The sequence below is a fragment of the Hyperolius riggenbachi genome, chromosome 5 (assembly GCF_040937935.1).
Source record: "Hyperolius riggenbachi isolate aHypRig1 chromosome 5, aHypRig1.pri, whole genome shotgun sequence".
Lineage (NCBI taxonomy): Eukaryota > Metazoa > Chordata > Amphibia > Anura > Hyperoliidae > Hyperolius > Hyperolius riggenbachi.
The window spans coordinates 398,290,977-398,317,433 of record NC_090650.1 but is presented as its reverse complement, the minus strand read 5'-3'; the positions used below and the strand labels follow the sequence as shown (position 1 = coordinate 398,317,433).

The following is a 26,457-nucleotide window of genomic DNA, read 5'->3' as shown; positions in this document are numbered from 1 at the left end:
ATAAAATGACACATTTATGCATCTGCCTAATTTTAATTAAAACCATTATTACGCATTTTCTGTAAATCCAAGAAACTTAATTTCACCTCTCAAATATTACTGTGTATATTTCCTATATGATATATTTAACTGACATTTTTATCGTAACAACCAACGATTTATACAGGAAAATCATGACGATTAACAAGGTTGCCCAAACTTTCGCATCTCACTGTAGATAGCCTAGTGGGAGTGGAGGGCCCGACTCCTATCCTCCCTGCATCACCTGGGGGGGCCCTCTTATGAGTGGCGGAAGAGCATCAGATACAGCAAGGCTCCAGCGGGGTAAAGCAGACGATAGAGGTCCAGCTTCCTGGTCCACGCTGTCTCCTCTGTATGCCGCTCGCACTAAACCAGGAAGCAGTGCGAGCGGCATATGTCCGCCACTGGCTGTGTGATTGGTTGTACCTAAAACGCTATTCATCCAAATTGATAAATTTTACAGTTCTCAAAAAAAAAAAAAAAATCCTAGTGACACTAAATGGGCACCTCAAGAAACGGAACTTGAGGGGCCCTCGTGTGCCTGCACGGCAGTACTGTATGTCCGCCACTGGCTGTGTGATTGGTTGTACCTAAAACGCTATTCATCCAAATTGATAAATTTTACAGTTCTCAATAGATTAATTCTATAGAAAAATTGAAATGTTACCATTTCCATGTAGTATGGGGACCAACAGATTGTGTAGGGAAGCAATACTACTACGTGTTACATTTTGGAAAATCAGAACTGGATGTGTGTATGCACTCTTATTTCGAGGGTGTATCACATCTTGCATTAATTCTTCTTTTCACAGTAATACTAAACCAGCAGTGGCTTAAGGTCTCCCATTCTTTCTCCTCCCCTTTGCATTTAAAGAGGAGCTGTTAGGTATAGGGTCTCAGAGAAAAAAAAACACACATCAGTAGCTAAATATTGGTTGTACTTACATTACATATGCATTTCACTGGCCGTTTGGATTTCACAGAATTTTTATATAGTATATGCAGAGAATGATGCTCCTGACAGCTCATGACAGGTTCCATGTTTGTCTGTCTCCTATGAAGCCAATTGTGATGTAATATCCTCCCTCCTTCCTGATGATTCGATCAGGATCAAAGATCCTAATGGGTTCATGATCCGGACAACACTATTGTGCAGTGAATATTAATTAGCCATGTGGCTAGGAACAATAGCGACTCATGCAGTATACTCTAACGGAACATGTGCCCTGTAATTTTTCAGTGCTGTGATGTTACGAGCTGCTGTAACATGAGCCTGTAACTTCCCACTGTGAAAGCAGCCTTAGGGCGTGATAGGGAAATGAAGGGGGAGGACCCAAGGTAGTGCAGAGTTTGGAGAAGAAGCAGCCCCAGAATGCTTTGCAGTATGTTATGCGGCCTGGCGGCCTCCGTAGGGGCTTGGGAATAACCAGCCTTGCTGTTCAGCAAGCATCAAAGTAAGAGATATTTTTAACTTCAGTATTGCCTTTTTGGCTTCCTTCTAAACTGTTTAACACAGGAGAATAGAGGTTTAAATTAGCTTTTGCAGCCTGACAATTACCGGTACTCTTTAAGTAAAAAAAAAAAAAAAATTGGGTTGAAAAATCAAAGCAAAAAAAAAGTTTCATTACTACATGCAGTATCGGTTGAGTATTGCCATGTAAGAAAAAAGACAGTGTTGGCTGGCAGAAGAGTTGAGTTTCAGAGTTGACGCTATTCTGTGTGGGGCAGAAAAAAAATACTGCCAACACTTTCCAGTGCAAGCCAAAATCTGTGTGGGTGGACAGCCAATGACCGGTGATTTCATTCAAGCATGCACACTCACTCCCTTCTAGAGATAGCGCGAAACAGTTCCAGGCGAACTTTCAGTGGTTTTTGTTCGCCAGGGAACGCAAACTTTTACGGAAGTTTGTTTCGCCCCCACAGTGCGCCATTAGGGTCAACTTTGACCCTCTACATCACAGTCAGCAGGCACATTGTAGCCAGTTAGGCTACACTCTCTCCTGGAGCCACCCCCCCTTATAAAAGGCAGGCAGCCCCAGGCTTTACAGTCACTCGTCTGCCTGCATTACTTAGTGAAGGGACAGCTGCTGGCAGACTCTCATAGGGAAAGATTAGTTAGGCTCTTGTAGGCTTGTTAGCTTGCTCCTGGCTGATTGTTATTTCTAAAATAGCACCCCTCAACAGCTCTTTTGTTCTCCTGATGTGTTTTTTTTTTGTGTTGCCCATTGACACTGACAATATACAGCCCTATCTGTTGTAGCTGGACCTTGGTAATTGTTATTACTGTGCCAGCCAGGCCCTGCTTAACTATCTATACTGGGACACCTACCTATGCCTACCTAACTACTGGGGCATCTACTTACCTATACGGCGACACCTACCTACCTATATTGGGTCTCCTACCTATGCCTAGCTAACTACTGGGGCACCTACCTATACTGGGTCTCCTACCTATGCCTACCTACATACAAGAAGATAATAAGGTCGTTGCTTCATTGTGGACAGACCAAATTTGATCAGTTGGACAGTCATTACACAGTGAGTTTGGTGTGTCAGTGTGAAGCAGTACTCTAATTACACTCCCTGATTGATGTATACCCATGCAAGATGTTTGAAAGCACTTTAGTCCTGCTATTTAGCATTCAATGTGATCTCCATGTGTTAAACTCCTTCAAACATCTTTTCCATCACTTTTGTGGCCAGCATAGATGTTTCTAGTTTTCAAAGTTCACATCCCCATTGAAGTCTATTGGGGTTTGCAAACCTAAAATCGGAGGTTCGGACCATCTCTACTCCCTTCTTGATAGATGTAGCAACAAAATTTGGGTGCCTCGGTTATGCGGCTTTGGGCTCACGCTGGAAGGGTTGCCAGTGTTTTAACTCTTCTACACAGAGAACAGCTTCTTCTCTGGATTGGACACTTCTGCTGTCAGCTGTGTACTTGTGGGACATTTTACCAGTACAGAACAGTAAAAAGGACCATTTTGTTAATTCAGTGCAATATTTTTTTTAACAAACGTTCCACTCCATTTATTGCCACAGTTGTGGAAAAAACAGATTGTATTTTAAGTGAGCTAATTTTTTATGTTGTATAAATGGTTATAGTAATAGCTATGTTACCTTTTTAATGTAGATTTTGTAATGTTACTTTTTGAAGATCAAACCTTCAAATGTTAATTTAATAAAGCAAATTTTATGCTGGAAGAGTTATGTGAATTTAAATAAAGTAATAAAAAAAAACACTGAACTGAGCTCTGAAAGAATAGTTAGGTGCAATATCAAGTGTAGGTGAAAAGGCGCCTGGAAAAAAGGCCACAGGGGATTGCTACTAGTAGACTCACTTTAATTAGCGATTCTCTACTGCTGGATTCTGATTGTAAAATCTATAATGTTGTATAATGTTTTACTATGGCTAAACCTAACCCTACACTGCAGAGCTGCAATTTGCAGCAAGAGTCAATTGTTGCACCTGGAGGCACTGCTGCAATTTGTATCTCTTCAAGCCTGTTTGCCACTAATCATGTGCCGAAATGTACCTCTTTGACCACATATCACGGCTGTTAAAGCTGTGACTTGCTGCAAAGAAGGTACATTTCCTTTCTTTGCCACAAATCATGGCTTTTATAAGAGGTGCTTATATTGGCCTGGTTTATTTCCATAAGGGCTCCTGTGCATTTTTCCTGACTAGCAATATGATGCAAATAGGCAAAACCAGCAATGTGTGCCACTTGGCCACACATCCAATTTTGAAAGGCCAATTTTACCACCTCTGTTGCTTGAGGGCTAATAGATAGCTGTAGTTAAGCTCTCATACTACAGTGCAGTGGTATCATTTGTCAATCAAAATTGGATGTGTAACGGGTTTTCATTTCTGCACACGCTATATGAAACTTAGCCGAGGCAGCCAACAACAACCCTCTCTGCAAAAAAACCCCAGCGTGTGTACAGCAGAGTCAACCCTTCCCCCTCATAGGAACAAAACATATCACTAGCCTACATGTTAGCAACACATCTGTACAGCCTCACCAGGGGGATTAGCTGCAAATCCTTGGTGCATTGCATGCCTTGTACATGGCTTAAAGTGAACCTAAGCTGAGAAGGTTATGCATTTTTCTTTTTAAATAGCAGTTGCCTGACTCTACTGCTGATCTTGTTTCTAATACGGTACTTTTAGCTACAGCCCCTGAACAAGCATGCAGATCAGGGGCTCTGACTGAAGTCAAACTGGACTAGCTGCATGCTTGTTTCAGCCACTACTGCAGCCAAAGAGATCAGCAGGACTGCCAGGCAACTGGTATTGTTTAAAAGGAAACATCCATACCCCTCTCAGTTAAAGAGACACTTTGTATGTGTAGTACAGCTAAGAAATAAAACATTAAGATCAGATACATCAGTCTAATTGTTTACAGTACAGGAAGAGTTGAGAAACTCCAGTTATCTCTATGCAAACAAGCCATTAAGCTCTCTGACTAAGTTAGTCGTGGAGAGGGCTGTTATCTGACTTATCTCAACTGTAAGTGAACTGTTTACTTTTTCTCTGCTAGAGGAGAGGTCATTACTTCACAGACTGCTCTGAAAGAATCATTTTGAATGCTGAGTGTTGTGTAATCTGCACATATTATAGAATAATGCAATGTTAGAAAAACACCATATACCGGTACCTGAAAATAAAAGTATGAGAATATTTTCTTTGCTGCTAATCTTCTAGAAATTATTCATAGTACACAACCAATTCATTATATCATATTTTTTTTCACTTCAGTGTCTCTAAGGATCCAAGATGAACTTTTACTCATTGCATAATTGTGTTACTTTCCTATTGTTTATAGGGCATTCCTCAAGCCAAATACTTTTGTTTTAATACTCTAATTCCCTATAAACTAAACAAACCACGCCCACGGGTTTTCAGAGAGCCAAGGCACTTTCAGACAGTAGCAAGGGCTCATGGGAGCTCAGTCTGGGCAGGAGGAGGGTGAGGTATTACTAGCCAGAGATTTCAGAGGCAGAGGGGAGGAGATTAGGTTTTTTTTGTTTAAGATGCTGGAGGAGAGAGGATGAAAATTTCACGGTATAATGAAACTTTAGCTGAGTAAAATATTAAAAAAAAAAAAATAAATACATTTCTGTGACGGGATAAAAACTCAAATCCACCTTCCTTCCATCATCTGCAGAGGAAGAGATTTATTCAGATGCTTAAAAGAGGAGTGACCTCAGAGACGGCATTATTGGTGTGGCAGACACAACATGCTGAGAATTATGGAAGAACCAACTAATAAACTGTATTACACAGCTAGGAAAATACCTTGAATAAACAAGAAAAACATTTTTTTAGATGTATTTATTTCTGTGAATCAAATATGACCAGAACAAATTAATGTGGTTTAGGAGGAACTCAGATCTATCATTGGACTGGACAATTAATAAGAACATCTTTTACAATATACATTTACGTTTATCAGCTGCATAAACAATTATATTGATCCTAAAACTGCTGTCTTTTCAGTTCTGAGACTACCTGCCGGGGAATTAGGAGTATTCAAATCATAGAAAATCTCATCAGTGACTAAAGCTGAGTACACACGTACGATAACGATCGTTCAAAAACGAACGATAACGACAATCGGAACGATAATCGTGCGTTCAAAAAGTGTGAACGATCGTTTTTGTGAACGATAACGATCGTTATCGTTCAATCGGACCGATCCAACCCGGCGGATTTTTTCGAAAGATAATCGTTCAATCGTTGCAGTGTGTACAAAGATCGTCCGATAACGCATGTTCTTATTGCCTGTCATAACGTCACTTCCGTTTGCGCACGCATTTTTTTATCGTTCGTCGTTCAGTACTTTATACTTATATCGTTCACGTGTGTACACAATCGTTCATTACGAACGATCTTTTCAGTCTAATTTGAATATCGTGTAAACGTCACGAATCGTTCGTAACGAACGATCTTTATCGGACGTGTATACGAACCTTAAGAGCTGGTTCACACTTGTTTTAACAATGTATCTGTGGCTCTGTTTTTGGGCCCGGACCAAAACAACAAATGTTAAAAATAGTCTTCAGACTTCTAAAAACTGATCCGGGGGGGGGGGGGGGGGGGAAATCAGTTTTGAAAAACTGAGCGGAGAATCCTGATTTGTCGGGACTTGACGGACCCTGGCTACACAGAGGGGTAGACAAACGCAATACAAAAACGGATCTCCCTCTTCACAGGCTATTTTGCACACAAAAATGGAGGGATATCCGTATTGCCTACTGCCTGCTCCTCCCTAGGTTTCCCCAGGTAGCCATGAGAGGATAGCAGCCAGGAAGGGGGGCAGGAGGCACAGCAGCAAGAAGGGGGGGGGGGAAATCAGACCCCTTCCCCTCACCTTAGTCCCCCCTTCCGTGCTCCCCCTCCAGCTAGTTTTGTTAAAATCAAGCCAGCAGCAAGCAGGGAATTCACTCACTTCCTTGTTCCACCGCTTGCCGCGTGACTTCCTGCAATGCTGCCCACTGAAGTACAGAAGGCGACATTGCAGGAAGTGATGCGGCGAGCGGTGGAACGCAAGGAAGGGAGCGAGTTCCCCGCTGGCTTGATTTTAACAAAACTAGTTGGAGGGGGAGCAGGGAAGGTGGGACTCAGGTGAAGGGGGGGGGGGGGGGGGGGGTCAGACTCTTCCTCCCCAGGGCCATGCCCCTTTCCTGACTGCTACCCCCTCCAGCATAGCACCCCCCACGGCTATGGACACTAACACATTTTTAAAAACAAACGGACTGGAAACATGCTGCAAAAGGGCAGCACGGATCTGTTTTTCATCCATTTACGTTCCGGTTTTGAAAACCAAAGCCCGTACCGCAGATTGCGTTCTGCAACTACATCTAGTGTGGACCGAGCCTCAAGCCTGGTACACACTTTCAGTTAGGACTGGCCAATCACTTGCCAATTTTACCACCTCCATGTAGTATGAAGGTCAACAGATATTTACTACTATGAGCAAATGGTTTAGGTAAACTCTCATACTACGTGGAAGTGGTAAAATCGGTACCCAAAATTAAGAATTTTCTTGCTTGCTAGTGGTTAAAAAATACATTTTATGACAAGGGCCTATATGCAATTCACTTTTTCACCTGAGTTTACACCTAGGTGATATTTTCATAACTTGTCAAAATACTTTTTAAACCACCAGCAAGCAAGAAAACATTTAAAATAATTTTAATAGTACTTTTTCACCAACTTTTTGGTACTTTTTCAGTTGTAAATGCTGAAAAAAGTTATTTTAAAAAGAAGAAGTTGAAAATTATCACCCGGGAGATAACTCAGGAGAAAAAAAGTAATTGCATATGGGCAAATGTGTGAAAATATTACCCAGGAGGAGAAAACTCAGATGAAAAAATGAATTGAATATGGCCCATGATCAGTTACATAGGTTTGTTTAAAGTCTATAGCTAAATGTGTTGGAGGCAGAAGATCAGCAAAAAACAGCCAGTCAACTGGTATTGCTTATAAGTATATAAATATGACAGCCTCCATATCTCTCTTGCTTCAGTTGTCCTTTAAAGCCTGGCACACACTTTCAATTATGAATAGCCAATCACTGACCAATTTTACAACCTCCATGTAGTCTGAGGGTCAATCAAAATTGAAGGTGTGTACCAGGTGGGCTTTGAGTGGAGACAATTCATAGTCATTGCTGAGAGTGGGGGAGGGAGGAACAAGCACTGGTCAGCTTTGTAGCACAAAATGCGCAAAAAAAAATTCTTCTGTAACAAATAATGACTTACATCCACCACATTTGCATAGACGGATTTAATCAAATCAGGATTATTTTTTTTACAACAGCAGTTTACAGCAAAATAATGAAAAAAAAAAATCTTTAAAAATTCAACTCCACCCCAAAATGTTATTTCACTTTCCTGTGCAGACCTGTGATCTGAGTATTGCAGCAGCTTCTGCATCTTGTGGATCCCACACCATGGGGGAACTTTCCTGATACTTTGTGTCTCTAGCCTACCCACCGTGATATAGTGAAGGTGTCGCCATCTGGGCTGGATTCCCCATTCTTTAGAGTAAACTGTATTTTATGATCTTCCAGTTGTTGGCCTGTGCCCCTCTACAGAGCTAAAGGAGGGAGAGCAAAGTCAGCAGCCAGTTTGAATGCTCCATGGTCTGAACAATGCCCCTATAAATTGAGAGTACAGAGGAAAAATGGGGCAAAATCACTGCTTTGTGATAGATTAGCTTCTTAGATTCAACAAATACTAAACTGCAGTATAGTAAAGCAACCACAAGATGTCACCTATGTAAGGTGCTGCAATGATCTCTATGGTATTGTGACTTCCTGTATTCATTCTGTGTTTCACTCTGTTCTTTAAAAAAAAAAAACTGCATTTCCTGATGGTGTTGGATGATTTATCTCTGCACGTTTTTCTTCAGTAAAGAGTTCTGACTTGTTATACTGGGTGCCTATCTGTGTATACTGAACACTCTGCTCCATCGCAGCTCATATGAACTTTATGTAAGAATGATGATTATATAAACCATAATAGTGTGTGCAGCCAGCAAGGGAACTGTACTGTAGAGTGCTACAGTCTATATCCCATGAAACCATCAGGAAGATGGAAACGCTAGCAGATTTTAGGGGTTCTGGAGGAGATGCAAAGCTAACTCCTCTCTCTTGTGCAGCGGAAGAATGGCAGATGCGGGCGCTAAATGATGAGGTCATCGCTACATTTTGAAACAGATTACAGATGCTTAGACTCCCTTCCAAGCAATTTAGTGTTTTGGTACACAATGTAAAGCATTCTTAACCTTCATTACTGAGAATTTATGAGATGGGATGTGGCCATAACATTTAGCTCTGATAAGAGCAGAAGTAGAAACAGAATGGTACATTTTGGTGGCAATGACAACGGTGCTCCTGTGAGGTAGGAGTAGGCAGAGCAGGATTCACAGACTTTCCAGACTGTACGCAAAACTGCAATATCGTTTTAGGTGGAGTCAGTTTTTCACATTTTCTTTTGCCAGACAAGAGTTTGTGGAATTCTGACACAAATCGCTGTTTATCCAGCTAGAGCAGGGACAGAGATAGATCGCTGCTGTGCAGACCCAGATGATTTATCCTATTTTATACCACCGACACTAAAGACCCTAATCCCAAACTCCAGACACCTGAGCCAACAGTGTGTGCCCTCTCTAGACGACAGGAGCCTCCACCTCACTTTCTGGCCTGCTCATAGTTGGTGTTGAACCAGTTACACGTTTCCTGGACGGCTGCAAAAGAAGAAAAAAAAACCAAAACATTTTATTTGAAGAAACATCACTTAAGTCAGCAGTAGATTTTCCATAAGTCAGAGGCCATTACATCTCTGCATTTTTATGGGAAGAGGTCGCCAAGTCTATGGAGACTTTCACACTTATGCAACAGAAGTAGTTATTTACCGCAAAGTCATCCATCCATTACTGCAGGATCCTTGCCTACCACATGGATTATTTAGTGATACAAGTCTATGACAACACAGTGAGTGTGGACAGAGCGTGGCCTGCATGTGCAGCCTCAGGGGAATCCCGGCGACATACAACCTCTCCAGCAGGGGGCGGGCCTATGCGCATTAACCTGTCTGCGCTGTCTGTCGCAGGGTAATGTGAAAGGGGCTTTAGTGAAGTGCGATTCTGCCGCAGCGGGAGAGGCCGCACAAGTGTGAAACTGGCCTCAAAGTTTCAGGAGTTTATATATCGGAAATATATCAAGTTTTGGTGGAGGAAGGGGTAACACATTTTCTAGCACACAGCCGACTTCCTAACCAACAAATCTACTCAAGGGAAAAAACACTTTCATAAAATAAACAGGGGAAAAAAAAAATTATATTGGTGCTGCCCAAGTTTTTCTGCAATATGATATTAGTAAACAAATGTTTATCGATAATCCTTGCAATGTATTAAGTCACAGTGAAATCACAGATTTTTTTTTTTTTTTTTTTTTTTTTTAACAAAAGTTCAATTTTCACTGAAGCAGTTCAGACGGCCTGTGCTGAATTCCTGGATTTCACTGCAGCGTCTGGCCCGTTTTTACTGCATAAATGGTGCGAGTTACTATACGGATTACAACTTGGGATCTGAATTAGATTTGAATTACCGTATATACTCGCATATAAGCCGACCCGCATATAGGCCGACCCACCAACTTATACCTAAAAAAACCAGGGAAAAATGATTGACCCCCATATAAGCCGGGGGCAGGGCCGGATTTGGACTTCCCAGTGCCCTAGGCCCAGTACCACCAACCCCCCCCCCACACACACACACACACCAGACCATAGTCTTTGGAAAATGAAAGATCACAGACCAATCTTACCACCCTTCCATGTAGTATGAGAGCCATACCTACACAGTCTATTCTATGGAGCTGAACTCCACATCAGACCGAAATCTTTGCAAGATGCTTCACACAAAGATGCTGTACAGGCACAAAAGATCAGTATCTGCAAAAGATCAGTTCCTGCCAAAGATCCATTCCTGCAAATTGCATTCATAGTCTATGAGATCTGCAGATCATCATACACACATTGTTTAACTGACATTCATCTGCAGATCAGACAATCATCTGCAGATCTGAAAATCCATCCTGGTGGATCTGATCTGCAGATGAATGTCTGTTAAACAAGGTGTGTATGAGGATCTGCAGATCTCATAGACTATGAATGCATTTTACAGGAACGGATCTTTTGCAGGAACAGATCTTTTGCAGATACTGATCTTTTGAATGTGTACAGCATCTGTGTGTGCAACATCTTGCAAAGATTTCTGTCTGATGGGGAGTTCAGCTCCATAGAATAGACTGTGTAGGTATGGCTCTCATACTACATGGAAGGGGGTAAAATTGGTCTGTGATCTTTCATTTTTTAAAAGACTATGGTCTGATGTGTGTATGAGCCTTTAGGAAAATGAAAGATCACAGACCAAATTTTACCCCATTCCATGTAGTATGAGAGCCATACCTACACAGTCTATTCTATGGAGCTGAACTCCCCATCAGACAGAAATCTTTGCAAGATGCTGCACACAAAGATGCTGTACACATTCAAAAGATCAGTATCTGCAAAAGATCTGTTCCTGCAAAAGATCAATTCCTGCAAAATGCATTCATAGTCTATGATATCTGCAGATCATCATACACACCTTGTTTAACAGACATTCATCTGCAGATCAACTGCAGATCAGATCCACCAGGATGGATTTTCAGATCTGCAGATTGTCTGATCTGCAGATGAATGTCAGTTAAACAAGGTGTGTATGATGATCTGCAGATCTCAGACTATGAATGCATTTTGCAGGAACAGATCTTTGGCAGGAACAGATCTTTTGCAGATACTGATCTGTTGCATGTGTACAGCATCTGTGTGTGCAGCATCTTGCAAAGATTTTTTTCTGATGGGGAGTTCAGCTCCATAGAAAAGACTGTGTAGGTATGGCTCTCATACTACATGGAAGGGTGGTAAGATTGGTCTGTGATCTTTCATTTTCCAAAGACTATAGTCTGATGTGTGTATGAGCCTTAACGATCACTTGTTTGCAGGAGGAAATGCCTGTTTTAGTGACTTGTGTATACTTATGAATGTTTTCTCTCTGAAAAATGATGAATGATTGTTTTTCCTGTTAGAGCAGTGAGTCCCTAATGCCTGGTACGCACCAGATAGATGGGTTGAATTGATTTTCCGATCACTTATACAAAGTTGATTAGAAAAATGATCAGAAATCAGATTAGACCTGTCAGAAATAATCAATTCGAACCCATCTATCTGATGGCAAATTGCATGGTGTGTACTAGGCATGAAGTAGCAGAGCGGCATTCATCTCCCTCTCTGCTCTTCTATAATCACAGATCTGTTGCATCTATTTTATAGTATTTATTGTACTGATTCTTTCACAGGTGTTTTTTTTACTGTTTGCCAACACTGTACAAATATATATTTTTTTTTATTTTTAGTGTTAGTTATTACTTTTGGTATACAAAACAGAATGTAACAATACAAAAGTATACAACAGTACATTTGCCATTATAATTATAGAGAAGTTGTCTATCTCATACTACTGCAGACAGTACTGCTGCCTTTAAAATGAGCCAGCAAGGGGTTAAGATTTAGCTTAGAATGGGCTGTAATAAATCTCTCTAAGGAAAAAAAAACACCTTATCTTTCTGTTTAAGATTTACAATCCAGGGGGAGAGAGGAGAAGGAATGTCTCAAGTCATTAACAGAGTCTGACCAGCAATACATTGTTTAGCCCAGCTTGAGTTGTAAAGTGGAAATAATTCTGTTACCTACTGGATCAGAAATTGTCTACATTGTGATCCATGTTTCTCTCACCCCTGGCAATAAACTGAAGCTTGTATCATTGCACACCAGCACACCACGAAGTAAGGAAAATACACAGAGCTCTGGAATTCTGACTGTCTGTGTGTGCAGCAAAGCCGGGGCGGCTTCGGAGCAGGAGAAATTATTTTGACATGCAGCCTCTTATCTCTCTCAGGTCCTGCCGCCCTTTAATCCTTTGGATTTTTTTCCGCCCTAGGCCGTGGCCTCTGAGGCCTTTGCAGAAATCCGGCCCTGGCCGGGGGTAGGAAATGCTGGATTGGTGCAGGCCGCGAGATCCCCCCAGTGTGTCCCAGTATAGCTAGTATAGTGCCCAGTATGGGTAGGTAGTGCCTCAGTATAGCTAGTATAGTGCCCCAGTATAGCTAGTATAGTGCCCCAGTATAGCTAGTATAGTGCCCCAGTATAGCTAGTATAGTGCCCAGTATAGCTAGTATAGTGCCCAGTATAGCTAGTATAGTGCCCCAGTATAGCTAGTATAGTGCCCCAGTATAGCTAGTATAGTGCCCCAGTATAGCTAGTATAGTGCCCCAGTATAGCTAGTATAGTGCCCCAGTATAGCTAGTATAGCGCCCCAGTATAGCTAGTATAGCGCCCCAGTATAGCTAGTATAGCGCCCCAGTATAGCTAGTATAGCGCCCCAGTATAGCTAGTATAGCGCCCCAGTATAGCTAGTATAGCGCCCCAGTATAGCTAGTATAGCGCCCCAGTATAGCTAGTATAGTGCCCAGTATAGCTAGTATAGTGCCCCAGTATAGCTAGTATAGTGCCCCAGTATAGCCAGTATAGTGCCCCAGTATAGCTAGTATAGTGCCCAGTATAGCTAGTATAGTGCCCAGTATAGCTAGTATAGTGCCCAGTATAGCCAGTAAAGTGTCCAGTATAGCCAGTATAGTGCCCAGTATAGCTAGTAAAGTGCCCAGTATAGCTAGTATAGTGCCCAGTATAGCTAGTATAGTGCCCAGTATAGCCAGTATAATGCCCAGTATAGCCAGTATAATGCCCAGTATATAGCCAGTATAATGCCCAGTATAGCCAGTATAATGCCCAGTATAGCCAGTATAATGCCCAGTATAGCCAGTATAGTGCCCAGTATAGCCAGTATAATGCCCAGTATAGCCAGTAAAGTGTCCAGTATAGCAAGTATAGTGCCCAGTTTAGCCAGTATAGTGCCCAGTATAGCCAGTATATCTAGTAAACTGCCCAGTTTAGCCAGTAAAGTAATTGTTCCACACTTTTGCTCACCTGTCAGGTCCAAGTAACTTAGACCGCTGCCGGTGCCTTGAACTCCTGCAGGTCCACCACTCCTGCATATACTTGTACAATAGAAAAAACGGAGACGGCACACCAATGGCTCAGCAAACAACTGTATTGAGTATGCAGAGGCACAGACACGACATGTTTCGGGCGTAGCCTGAGGAAGGGCTACGCCCGAAACATGTCGTGTCTGTGCCTCTGCATACTCAATACAGTTGTTTGCTGAGCCATTGGTGTGCCGTCTCCGTTTTTTCTATAGCCAGTAAAGTGTCCAGTATAGCAAGTATAGTGCCCAGTTTAGCCAGTATAATGCCCAGTATAGCTAGTAAACTGCCCAGTATAGCCAGTAAAGTGTCCAGTATAACAAGTATAGTGCCCAGTTTAGCCAGTATAATGCCCAGTATAGCTAGTAAACTGCCCAGTATAGTCAGTAAAGTGTCCAGTATAGCAAGTATAGTGCCCAGTTTAGTGATCCCCGTCCGCCCGCAGCTCCCTCCGCTGCTATTACCTCTTCAGCCGGCGGCCGCTTCCTCTACTGCGGGTGCCCCTCTCGCTCTGCTCTGCTCGCCGTGTATCACAGCAGCGCGCCCGGCGCTGCTGCTGTGACGAGGCAGGAGAGAGCGGTTTCCCTGGTAACGGCGTCGCCGTTACCAGGGGAACCGCTCTCTCCTGCCTCGTCACAGCAGCAGCGCCGGGCACGCTGCTGTGATACACGGCGAGCAGAGCAGAGCGAGAGGGGCCCCCGCAGTAGAGGAAGCGGCCGCCGGCTGAAGAGGTAATAGCAGCGGCGGCCGCGGAGGGAGGGAGCGAGCGGGAGGGAGCGAGCGGGAGGGGACGAGCGGGCGGGGAGGCGCCGCGGACCACCACCACCACAATAGAGACTCGCATACAAGCCGACCCCCCAACTTTTGACCCCCTTTTTGGGGGTCAAAAATTCGGCTTGTATGCGAGTATATACGGTAAATGTATGAGTTGATGCAGGATTAGGCACAAATACTGTATGCAGCTTGAAAATGGACCAATCAAAATTTCAACTAGGCTAGATTAGATTCGTATTCCAGCTGCATACATTTGCAGACAGAATTCGCATAATCCTAGAATAATTGCATCTCATTGTCCATCCCTATTTAGGAGCCCTATGGCATGGTCTCAGTGACTGAGGCACTGAACAAAAACTGATCTGTTACACGGATCAATTTTTATCAGTGACCCTCCGTTCCGTTAGCATGCCATGAATGCAAGGTTAAGGACCGCTAAACGGACCTTTTTTTGTTTTGTTTTTAATGCCAAAGTGAACCAAGCCTGAAGCACAAGCGGGCACCAAGCAAAGCTGCTAGTACAAGGTTAGCAATACTGCCAATTAGGGATGGTCAATAAAAAGCAAATCATTTCTCCATGCATTCAAATTTCATGTAAATTATATGCAGCTCAAAACTGGACCAATCAAAATTTTTTTGTCAATTTTTATTGGTCCAAGTTTAAGCTACATAACATTTCACAGCCCTCCCTGTAATGCTCTCATATCTCGCACAAAGAGCACAGTAATGCTGGAAATACACCATACGTTTTTCCACTCGATAGGGGAGTTCGATAGATAATTTCCGACATGTCCGATATTCCTTCCAATCGTTTTTTGGGTCTCATAGAAGAGAATGGAAAAAAAAAGAAAAAACGAGCTCAGATTTGCGGAGGATCGAACGGAAAAAATGATCGGATGGAACATCGAGCTGAAAAACGTATCATGTGTATCCAGCATTACAGTTTCTGAGGGTGGTTATTTTTGCAGGGGTTGAGATTTCTGTTTTGAGTGGTGTTTTCACTCTGCTGCACATGATCTGCATAAATCCACAGGTCTACATACAACACATCAGATCAGTCCACCTAAATAATACTTCACTTACCTTGATTAAATGGGGTAAACTTGAAATCAGGCAGATACTTCTTTAGCTTGCTGTTACTTGCTGTCTTTTTAAACTGCCCATCAGATTTCGTGCTGTCAAACTGAGCAAGGAGTTAAAGAGGAAATTTAACCAATAACTGAACTTCCATCCCAGTAATTAGCCGATACCTCCTTTCCCACGAGAAATCTCTACCTTTTCTCAAATAGATCAGGGAGGTCTGTATGGTTGATATTGTGGTGACCCCTCCCACGGTGTGTTGTGATATCACGACCAAGGTCCTGACAGTTTGCCATCTGTGAACCTCATTGAATTGTGGGAAATAGTGACTTTTTCCAACTGCCAAGCAACCAGTGTCTCGCTCTGTGCATAGAACTCTCAGTAACGAATATTCCGTACAGAACTAAGGATTTCACCACCTGTGATAAGTTTCAGAATGTAAGTCAGGGAGAGCAAAGATTTTACAATGGGCAAACACTGGCTAAATCTATAAACGAATATTGTAAAAAATAAGCAATTTTATTCATTAGGTTATTTTTTCTACAGTCCCTTTCTAAGAAAAACAAAAAACAGCTGAACATTTTACAGTGGGGAGAGATCACTACTCTCGGTGGCAAACTTAGGACCGCACCCCCACCAGCTTCCTCTACCCATTCAGCCCCACCCACACCAACCAATCAAGGCATGACATAAGGATACAAGGACTTCTCCCTTGAAGTCCATGGCAGCCACAATACTCTCTGCAGCTTCCTTTATGGACACCTCATCTTCTTCTCCCACTGGAAGACAAAGGAGTACAAAGCCAATTACACAAAGTACATTTCATGGAATTCTGTCCATTATACATTTAATATACATGTTTAATAATTCCAGGCCATATGTGCTGCATCATTTAGTCTCTGCACTGCCTACAGGCCATTGTGCTCACCTGAAAGGATGATGGGCTCCACTTCATTATACTCCCTCAGCACCCAGATGAAGAGTCTCGCTAGATCCTGTGGAATTATCAAGGAATCCCAGTCAAGTACAAATAAAAAAGCAGAAGTACACTTGTCACATATGCACTTGTCAGCTCAGATGATAAAACCAATTGCTTAGTACTGTGTAGGTGCTCCGCAAAACAGCTGAGCTGTTGAGCCACGCACTTCACAAGACCTGAGAAGGAGACAATATTGCAGAATGTTTTTGTTGCCTTGACAAAGGGGACCCCACGGGGCCCGAAACGAATCGTTGGTGTATGAAATGGAACTGTGTCATTTTATTTGAATAAAACCTGGAACTTGGTTCATTGAGTGTGCGGACCTTTATGGATTCTTCTAAAAGCTCGAACACACACGTGCAACTTTTACACCCATCATCCAAACTTGGTCTGTTGGACAATAGCTGGGCGTGTGAAGTGTGAATGTGAATGACAAACGACTAGATGAGCATCTGACAGCAGGCAGTTTGCCCGATCCAACTGGCCGATCAACTCAAATGACTGTTGGGCTAATATCGTGCAGTTAGCCACTTGTATACAAGTTGTTTGAACAACTTGTACTTGTTTTGAATGCGGCCATATCGTGCAGTCAGTCGTTCTGCTAGCGTGCACAGTAAGCAAATGAGTTGGTTGTTCAGTTTAATGGTGTGTGGAAAATACAAGTCGTACAATCACTTGGTCATGCGTTCGGTCATGTCATTGGTTGGTAGTGTGCTTTTTTTTTGGATGTGTGTACAAGCCTTAAATTCTCTACAGCAGAAAAACAATATGGCACTGCAAGTGTAAATATGTCTTAGGCTAGGAGCATACTTTGCAGAATTGCATGCGTTTTTTCAGGAGAGCAATCTAGAAAAACGCATAATGCAATTGTGCAAAGTGTACTCCTAGCCTTAAAGCTAGAAGGCCTTCCTTTAATTTCCCCTGTGCTGTGACCACATGACTATGCCTACAGGAAGCTGCCATTTCAAATGCATGCTGGGAAAGGTTATTGGCTTCATGTAGTAACAAACATTACTTTTGCAATGTTTTACATCTTATGTCACAAAAAGGACAGGCCACAGGTTTGCCTTTAATTTTTTTTAATGTAAAGATGTAAACTTAAGGAATTTTTGCATTTTCTAAGCAACCAAGGGTTCACTTTAATTTACTTTTGCTATTGCTATTGCTATGGGGAAAAAAAAGCACATTGGTCATTACCTCCACCTATATCAAACTGTATTTATTTTGGTAAAATGTCTCACCAGAGAGTAGATGAACTGTCGCCGTGGCGTGCCCGTGCCCCAAATGCTGAGCGGAATGCCGTTTTCTGAAAGTACAATTTACATATAAATATATTAGAAGTGGCATCCTATAACGAGAGCCAACTACAAGGGAATATGAACAGATCCATTTTTAAAGGGAATTTTTGATTAGCAGCTTAAATCAGGCATGATGGTTAACAGAAAAAAAAATTTAAAAAATAAAAATCATTCTTACATATCCCACCATATCAACTTGTATATTGAAGAACAGGAGGAGGCACTAAAACATCCACAAACGAGCACCTTTATTCAAAGCTGGGTACAGACATGGCGGTATAGTGGTGAGCGTTAAAAGGCCCAACGGTTTTGCTGAAGAGCTTCCTCAGAGGCCACTACTGTACTAGTGGCCTCTGATGAAGCTCTTCAGTAAAACCGCAGCCAGGGTCCTTTTCCACTAGAAATTGCAATCACAATCACTAAACGCTAGTGATTGCTGTTTGTCACTATTTTTTTTTTTTTTTTTTTTTTTTTTTTTAAGCAATTGCGATTCCGCATAAGCAATGCAATTGCATTGCAAAATCGTGGTGGGGGAAAAAAAAAAAAAAAAAAAAAAAAAAAAAAAAAATCGCCTCCGAATGCGATTTGGTCAAATTTGAATCGCGGTACTGAAAAATACCTACCGTGATTCCTATGTTTTGAGATTTTGCTGAATCGCTGTGCAGTGGAAAAGGGCCCTCAGGCCTTTTAATGCCCACCCACCGCTATACCGCCATGTCTGTACCCAGCTTTGAATAAAGGTGCTCGGTTGTGGATGTTTTAGTGCCTCCTCTAATTCTTCAATATACAAGTGGATTACTGGTTTCATGGCGTACACATCTTGTCCAGGCATAGATTCAGCTGTACATCTGGATCTACCTTAGCATCTGGTGCCGTGCTTTATCTACTTGGAAGGAAAGATGTCCCACTATATTATTCATAGATGCATATCCCACTATATAATTCATAGATGCATATTATTATTATTATTATTATTATTTATAAATCCCTCTATATCATTCATAGATGCATATTATATTATTATTATTATTTATTTATTTATAAATCCCTCTATATCATTCATAGATGCATATTATATTATTATTATTATTATTATTATTAATTTATAAATCCATCTATATCATTCATAGATGCATATCCCACTAAAGGTGCCCATTAATTGTACAATATTTTCCTCAAATGCGATCATTTGATCAGATTTGCCGAATCGTAAGTAATCAGAAGGCCATTATGGACGGCTCCTATAAATTAGTTTATTAGGGCACTTTTTCTATTCAGATGCAAATGGTACATTCCAACAACCCGATTGGCAAAATTCCTTATTCCAATCGACCAATAGAATAGTTTGTCGATTTTCTCCACATACGTGTTTTTCTGTACTAGATTAGATCTGATTACATGATCGCATCTGAGAAAAATATTGTACCGTTAATGGGCGCTTTTAGTGCACATGTGAAAGCTCAACAGACACAGCGAAACAGGAATTTGCTTGAAAATAAGAAGAGATGAAAGAGCCACCATATAGTGACTGGAGCAATCAATTCCCAGCAAGATTGCCATTGATCTTCCTGTGCATTCTGCATATAACTGCAAATAGGGCTTTTTTTTAAAAAAGCGGTCAAGAAAATTGTTATCCATAGAAAGTTGTAATATTTTGACGAAATGGTAGGTTTCTGGATTCACAAGTGTTACAGCCCTGACCAGATCACTTTATAATTGTGAAGGAATGGACTGGGTCGCGACCTGGATTTTGGCAATTATAGCCCAATATATTGCATCATAGCCACAGTAAAGCACACACAACATTTCGGCACCCAGGCCTTTGTCAAGTAGCACTTGACAAAGGCCTTCGTGCCAAAACATTGTGCGTGTTTTACTGTGATACAATAAATTGGGCGATAATTGCTAAAATCCAGGTTGCCACTCAGTCTATTGCAGGGGTCTCAAACTCGCGGCCCGCGGGCCATTTGCGGCCCTCGATACAATATTTTGTGGCCCTTTCCGGCAAAAGCTTCCTTATAGTTCGCTTCAGTGCTCCCAAGTAATCCGCTGCATCCCCGCCGCTAAACGAGGGCTGCAAATCGCCCGGGGGGCAATCCGCCGGCATTTCCTGGAAGGGGCAGAGCTTTCAGCTCTGCCCCTCCTGACGTCAATCGCCGCACGGATCGCCGCCTCTCCCCGCCTTTCTCTGTGAAGGATGAGTGAGAGGGGCGGGCAGAGGCGGCGATGCGCCGCGATTGTGAAATTCCTTATGCGGCCCAGCCTCATCCTGACTTTGCCTCCTGCGGCCCCCAGGTAAATTGAGTTTGAGACCCCTGGTCTATTCCTTCACGATTGTATACTTTGGCACTGTTTGGGTCCATTTGCCAGCTCATGATTCCCTGGTGTTGAAAACTTTGCAAGCAGTTTGAGCAATTAGATGATCTTGGTTTAATTGGACAGAGCACTTTATAAGACAACTCAATCTTTCAGGCAGCAGGATAGACAGATGCTCACGTTTGGCCAGATACACTTTATGGATGAGACCCGGCAGGACATGGCCATCTTCTATGTTGAAGTTGTCATGTGGCCCAAAGACATTAGTGGGGATGACGGAGGTGAACTTGCAGCCGTGCTGCTCGTAGTACGCCCTGAAGGATGGAGAGAGGGTGAGTATGAGTAAAGCCAATATAATCTGATAGACATCCGCGTACAAGATAATAATATAATATTCATCTTCTTCATTGATACAACACCAGCAGGTAAGGCTAGGTAGCATAGTACAACCTCCTGGTAGGCAAACATATGAGTAAGCCGCCAGGAAATTCAGGAGCAGGGGTAAAGCTGTAAAACTGCTCATTCTTCTCCTGCACAAGTCCCTGGGTGGCGCTAATTACTATTCCCCCTCCGGGTTGCCGGGGATAGTGGGGAAAGATGCAAGTCGGCTTCCAGGTACTGCTGGCAGCAAATTACAGTGTTTTTATTGTAATCTGTGGTCAGTCTCTTGACAGCGCCCAAATTACTCACTGAGCGCCGCTATAGCCGTAATTCCTTTTACAGCCAATGGTGGCGCCAGCTGTGTCCAAATCTCCTGCACTGTTTTGTTTTGTTTTAAATTCAGATTTTTATTGAAACATTTTTCAACAGACAAGCTGTAAAATGGAACAGTCAAAAACACGATCACAGGCGCCGCGTGGGCCTAAAAGAAACAGAGAATTACACACATTTATGCAGTAGCCTCTGGCCGTGCCAACTCACAGGTAGCCAAAATTAAAGTAATCCTCTGGCAAGTACATGTGCTAAGGATTTTTATACATATACAGTCTTCCCAAAATTGACAGTATTAACTGTATAATCCATGCAACTAAAATTAGAAGACAAAAGTATACAAAGATGCACAAAAAGTAAACAAAGTACACCTCTACCATTGCTATATAAAAGTAACATAAAAAGAGAAAAGAGTTGAAAAATGTATACCAATATAGCATATCCATTAAGCTTATTCTACCCCTGCCATCTGGTTCCTGAATCTTCTAGGCCCCCTATTCACACTAGTGCATTTTGCTGCGATTTTGGCAAAACGCTCAAACGCTAGCGATTTTTAAAAGCGCTAGTATAATGAAACCTTATGGGTCCGTTCTTACTTGGGCGATTTGCGCTAATCGCCGCAAATCGCCCAAAAATGGGCAAAAAACCGCCAAATGCGTAGCCTGCACAATTTTCAGGCGATCGCGTTTCAGTGCTATACAAAACGCAAAACGCGATCGCGACAAAATCGCCAGCACTGTTCAGTGATTTTTCCGCATGAAATCGCGGGGGGGGGGGGGGGGGGGAGATCATTCCTGCAAAACGCCAGTGTGAATAGAGCCTTAGAGAGATGGTGTTAAAAGACCAGGGTTCAAATCTCTGGCTCTGCCTGTTCAGTAAGCCAGCACCTATTTCAGTAAGGAGTTTCTTGGGCAAGTCTCCTTAACACTGCCAACTGCCTACTGAGTGCGCTCTAGTGGCTGCCTCGCAAGCGCTCTTGAGTCCGACAGGAGAAAGGCGCTATACAAATACTGCCATTAAGTGAAGTGTATGACAAAGCCAGGACCATTTCTCTCCTTTTGGGCCCTTAATCTTAATTCCAAAGTCAAGTTAAGTTGTGTTAGATGTAGAAGATGAGTTAATGAGGGTGTGTTCAAGGATTTCCAATTGGATATAAGAAGGTGTCTATATTACGGTAGTATGAAGATCATGGGACCAGAATTTGGCATATTTAGCTAGCAGAAGATGTGTCTTTTGTGAATGATCTGTACCTCACTGCTATCCCTCCTTTTAAGGAAATAGGGCTGTTTAAAAAAGCGTAAATATGTTTGGGCAATGAGGGGAAATATAGTTTGGTTGTTTTTACCCAGTGTTTCTTAACAGCGCTCCACTGGCAGAACATAAACCACGCAGAGTACCAGAATAGCCATGGCCTAAAAGCAGGGGTGCTAAAAATAGCCCCCCCCCCCCCCCCGCCATTGCAGGGTGGGGGGAAGGGGCTTCTGTTGTGAGATGCAGAGCATGGCAGCAAAAGCATCATACATGACCTGTTGTCAGTGGAGTGCCGTACAGTGCAGCTCCCAGTGGCTCTCCTATCCCTGCAGGTCATGTGACATGCATCAGAGAGCCGCAAGGAGTTGCACTGTACAGCACAGCTGAAGAGGGGAGTAAAAGGACGTGTAGCCAGCTCCACTGACAACAGGTAATGTATGCTGCCAATATAAGGTGGTGTAGGAGGGCCATACCAAATTTTTGATGGAGGGGTGCAAGTTAAAAGATACCCCGAGGTCAGTGTGTGTACCTTGGGCATTTGACACCCGGTGCTGGGTTATTATAAAAGACACCCCTCCCCCCCCCCCCCCCCAAAAAAAGGAGCAAATGTGGCATACTAAGCGCGGCACTGCCAGGTATAGGTGCTCCCTGGTAATGCAGGTATAGGTGCTTCTTGGCAGCATTTCACCAGAAATCGTAAAGTGGGCAGCATTCTACCAGAAAATAATCATAATGGGGGCAGTATTCACCAGAAAATTATCGCTATGTGGGGTGCAGGCACCAGAAAATAAACCTGTAAAAAAAAAAAAAAAATAAAAAAAAAATTTCACTCACCTGGCCGGCTTCTGATGTGACGCTCCCACGACGATCCTCCTGCAGCCAAATCTCCCACGCTGACAGGCAGAGTGCAGGGCTAACGGAAGATGGCGCCCGAAGCCCTGTACTGGAGACACAAATAGTCTCCAGTGCAGGGCTTCGGCAGCCTATCTCCCGTAGCCCTGCTCTGCCTACAGGAGGCAGTCCCCGCAGTGGCTGCGAGGAATCAAACACCTGGGGGGTCCCAGGGCGGGCAGCGGAGAAGAGAGGCAGAAGGACCCAGGTAAGGGAGGGGGATCCGTCCCCCCCTCCCCGCCGCTGTCCCCCACCCCTCCTAGCGCTGCTCTTCCCCTACCATGTGGGGGTCGTAGCGACACCCCCTTGAGTGTCAGTCACCCGGGGCGCCACGCCCCCCCTGCGCCCAATGGTAGGGACGCCACTGCCTGAGGTGACGTGACATGATGAGATGGACATGGGTATGTACAGTGCCTAGCACACAAATTACTATGCTGTGTTCCTTTTTTTTCTCTGCTGATACAGTTAAATATCAGGTATGTAAGTGGCTGACTCAGTCCTGACTCAGACAGGAAGTGACTACAGTGTGACCCTCACTGATACGAAATTCTAACTATGAAACACTTTCCTAGCAGAAAATGGCTTCTGAGAGCTGAGAAAGAGATAAAAACGGTTAATAGTTCATAGATTTTAGCTCTGACATACTTCAATGATTATGTCATTGAGCAAAAACAATAACAGTTAAAACTTTAAAAATAGATTTGAACATAAAAATATCTCTGGAATAGCTTAAAAAGGCATTTCTAGGAGAAGGAAGATAGATACAATTGTTTTTTTTTCTCCTCAGGTGTCCTTAAGGGTTTTACAGGGATTGCAGCTGCCTCAGTCGTGGAACCTAGTCATGCCTCCTCCCTCCTCCTCCTCAGTCCAGTGGGTTATAATCAAGCCTCTGCCTGAAAAGCAACTATACAATTCATCAAAACATTCTTTGCCAATAGTGTGTTAAGGCCCTAGCTCAGTCTCATTAATTTTCAATGTGCTAGGCTTGGTTCACACATAAATCTGTACATTTCCAGTCCTGTCAGTTTTGCATCAGTTTTCTATCAGTTTTACCTGCCTAGACCAGAAATGTAAGGCCTTTTATGTGTGACACACCCATAGAAAACACATACAAAAAAAACTGACCGGCCCAGAAATGTACAGATTTATACGCCAATACAGCCATAGAAACGCATGCAAAACGGAAGCCAATACCTGTTCTGGACGTCAATCATCCTCTTGGCATAAGAATAACCAAAGTTGGAACTGTGAGGCGGTCCATTGTGAATCTGAAATAAGGAAAAGGATGGGAGAACCGCGAGTAAGAATAAAGAAAATAAATTATATACAATTTAACCACTTGAGGACCGCAGTGTTAAACTACCCTAAAGACCAGGCCATTTTTCTGTAAATGGGCCACTGCGGCTTTAAGGACTCGCTGCAGGGCCGCACAACTCAGCACACAAGTGATTCCCCACCCCCCTTCTCCCCAACAGATGTTTATTTATTATTTTGTCAATATCTATCTATTAAATTTTAGTTTGGTTTTTGTTGTGTTGTTTGCCCCTCCCTCCCCCCACCAGCCAATCAGCGTGATCGGCTGTCATAGGCTGAAGCTATGACAGCCGATCACTTCCCTGTTTCTGGAGGGGACAGCCGTGTCACATAGCTGTCCGTAGTACAGCGCTGCCTTAGATCAAGGCGCTGTACAGCAATAAAAGACGGCGGTTTCGCCATCTAACAGTCTCCCAGCGGCGATCGCCATCAGAGCATAGATGTGCGCGTATCGCCCGCAAACCACGCCCCAAGGACCTTACGCCGATCCGCGTTAAGCAGTCCTGGGGCTGCCGCCGCAAAGCGGTTAAAGAGGAACTGTAATGAAAACATGATAAACAATTTTTTTTTTCCACACACAATATTGCTTTATAAATTATTTAGTCAATGTAGAAAAAGGAGATAATTACCTAAATAGGAGGAAGCCTCTTGGTCCTATAGAGGCTTCCCTCGGTGTTCTGATGCCACTCACCCCCCGAATATTACTGACAACAGATTGTCTGCAATCAGGGCCGCGCACCTCCTATGCCATAAGCGCAGCAGCTGAGTACATGCGCAGTAAGCTGGAACCGCTTGTACATGAATGGTTCCGTGCTACTGTGCATGCGCGGCCACGCTGATGGGCGAGGAGGGGGCCGCGCTCGCGAATGAGACAAAAGAAAAAAAAATACGTTTGTACGTTTAATAAAATAAATTTTGATACTTTTTATAAGAAAACCTACTTCGGTTGTCTGACTTAGAACCCCTCTTTGCTTAACCTAAAAAATTTTTGAAAAAAAAAAAAAAACTACCTAAAGAGGGGAGCCTCAGGATCCTATTGAGGCTTTCCTCTCTTTAGGCAGTTACCTCTTTTTGTACCCGAGCTTCGGCATGTGTTCCCTTTAAAGTGGACCTGAGCTCACAACTTCCTCTCTGCTCTAAAGAGGTAAGCAACAGCATAATAACCTTTAAAAGAAAAACATTCCTTTGTTACAGCTCACAAAAATCCTGTAATAAATCTGGTGTATCTACTTCCTGCTTTCATGGAAGCAGGCTAAAGGTTAACATCCTGTGTTTACAAATTAAAGATGAATCTCCATCTCTTAATCATTACAGTAGCGGCTCAGTTACCCCATCTATAAATTCAGACATCATGATCTATACCTACCATGGTCTCATCAATAGGGTAGGTGGTCTTGTCTGGGAAGATGCAGGTAGACAGGCAGGAGACCACCTTCTCCGCACCCACCTCATATGCAGAGTGCAGGACATTGTCATTGATGTGGAGATTATTCCTCTGGAAGGAAAATGTAACAATTATCACAACTGATAAGTAAAGACTGCCTTCATAAGCATTTATTCCTGATTGATCAGCTATGATCAGTGGCCTAGCTACAGCCTCAGCATTATTTATATTCCAATCACTTATTGCCAAGTGCCAAAACCTACTTTCCAAGGACAGATATAGTGTTCAAGAGGTGCAACCCAGGGCTGTGGAGTCAGTACAAAAACCATCTGACTCCAACTCCACCTCCTCAATTTTTACAAAACCACCAGCTCAGAGTAGCCAAAAATTGCTCAGTTTTAGGGATGACCAATGAGTGAATGCAGTGGGTGAACATGAGCCCCAGGTAGTCTGGGTGATTCAGGGGCACTATTATATATGGAAAAAATTGGGAGCCTCATTCAAAAGTTTTATCAAAACGCTCTTCTACCAGATCAGGCCAGCAGAGTATTATTGTAGTGTTAGCAATTAAGTAATTTGCATACACTGCTGGTCAATGTGTGAAAGTAACTGTATTAACAGGGTGTATAAAAAATGGTTACTATATGGGTGGGTGTGTGATCTCAATCAGAAAGGGAGTGCTAAAGAAAATATACAAAAAAACAGCACAGTTGCATTTAACCATTTTCTTCATTTTAACATCAGAAATATTTTAATTTAATTGATAGGAATAAAGTTTAG

The 26,457-nt window shown here is 42.8% G+C and overlaps 1 protein-coding gene across 1 annotated transcript in view; it reads right to left on the bottom strand.

The window, feature by feature from the left end:
- Positions 1-7,801: 7,801 nt before the first annotated feature.
- GFUS (GDP-L-fucose synthase) overlaps positions 7,802-26,457 on the bottom strand; it is a 37,984-nt gene continuing 19,328 nt past the window's right edge. Inside the window, exons 4-11 of the mRNA XM_068237897.1 lie at positions 25,660-25,788; positions 24,174-24,247; positions 20,307-20,440; positions 17,754-17,818; positions 16,462-16,528; positions 16,233-16,312; positions 15,537-15,636; positions 7,802-9,280 (exon numbers count right to left, since the gene is read on the bottom strand). Coding sequence (XP_068093998.1) covers positions 9,225-9,280; positions 15,537-15,636; positions 16,233-16,312; positions 16,462-16,528; positions 17,754-17,818; positions 20,307-20,440; positions 24,174-24,247; positions 25,660-25,788 — 705 coding nt within the window. The 3' untranslated portion in view covers positions 7,802-9,224. The remainder of the gene's footprint in view (positions 9,281-15,536; positions 15,637-16,232; positions 16,313-16,461; positions 16,529-17,753; positions 17,819-20,306; positions 20,441-24,173; positions 24,248-25,659; positions 25,789-26,457) is intronic.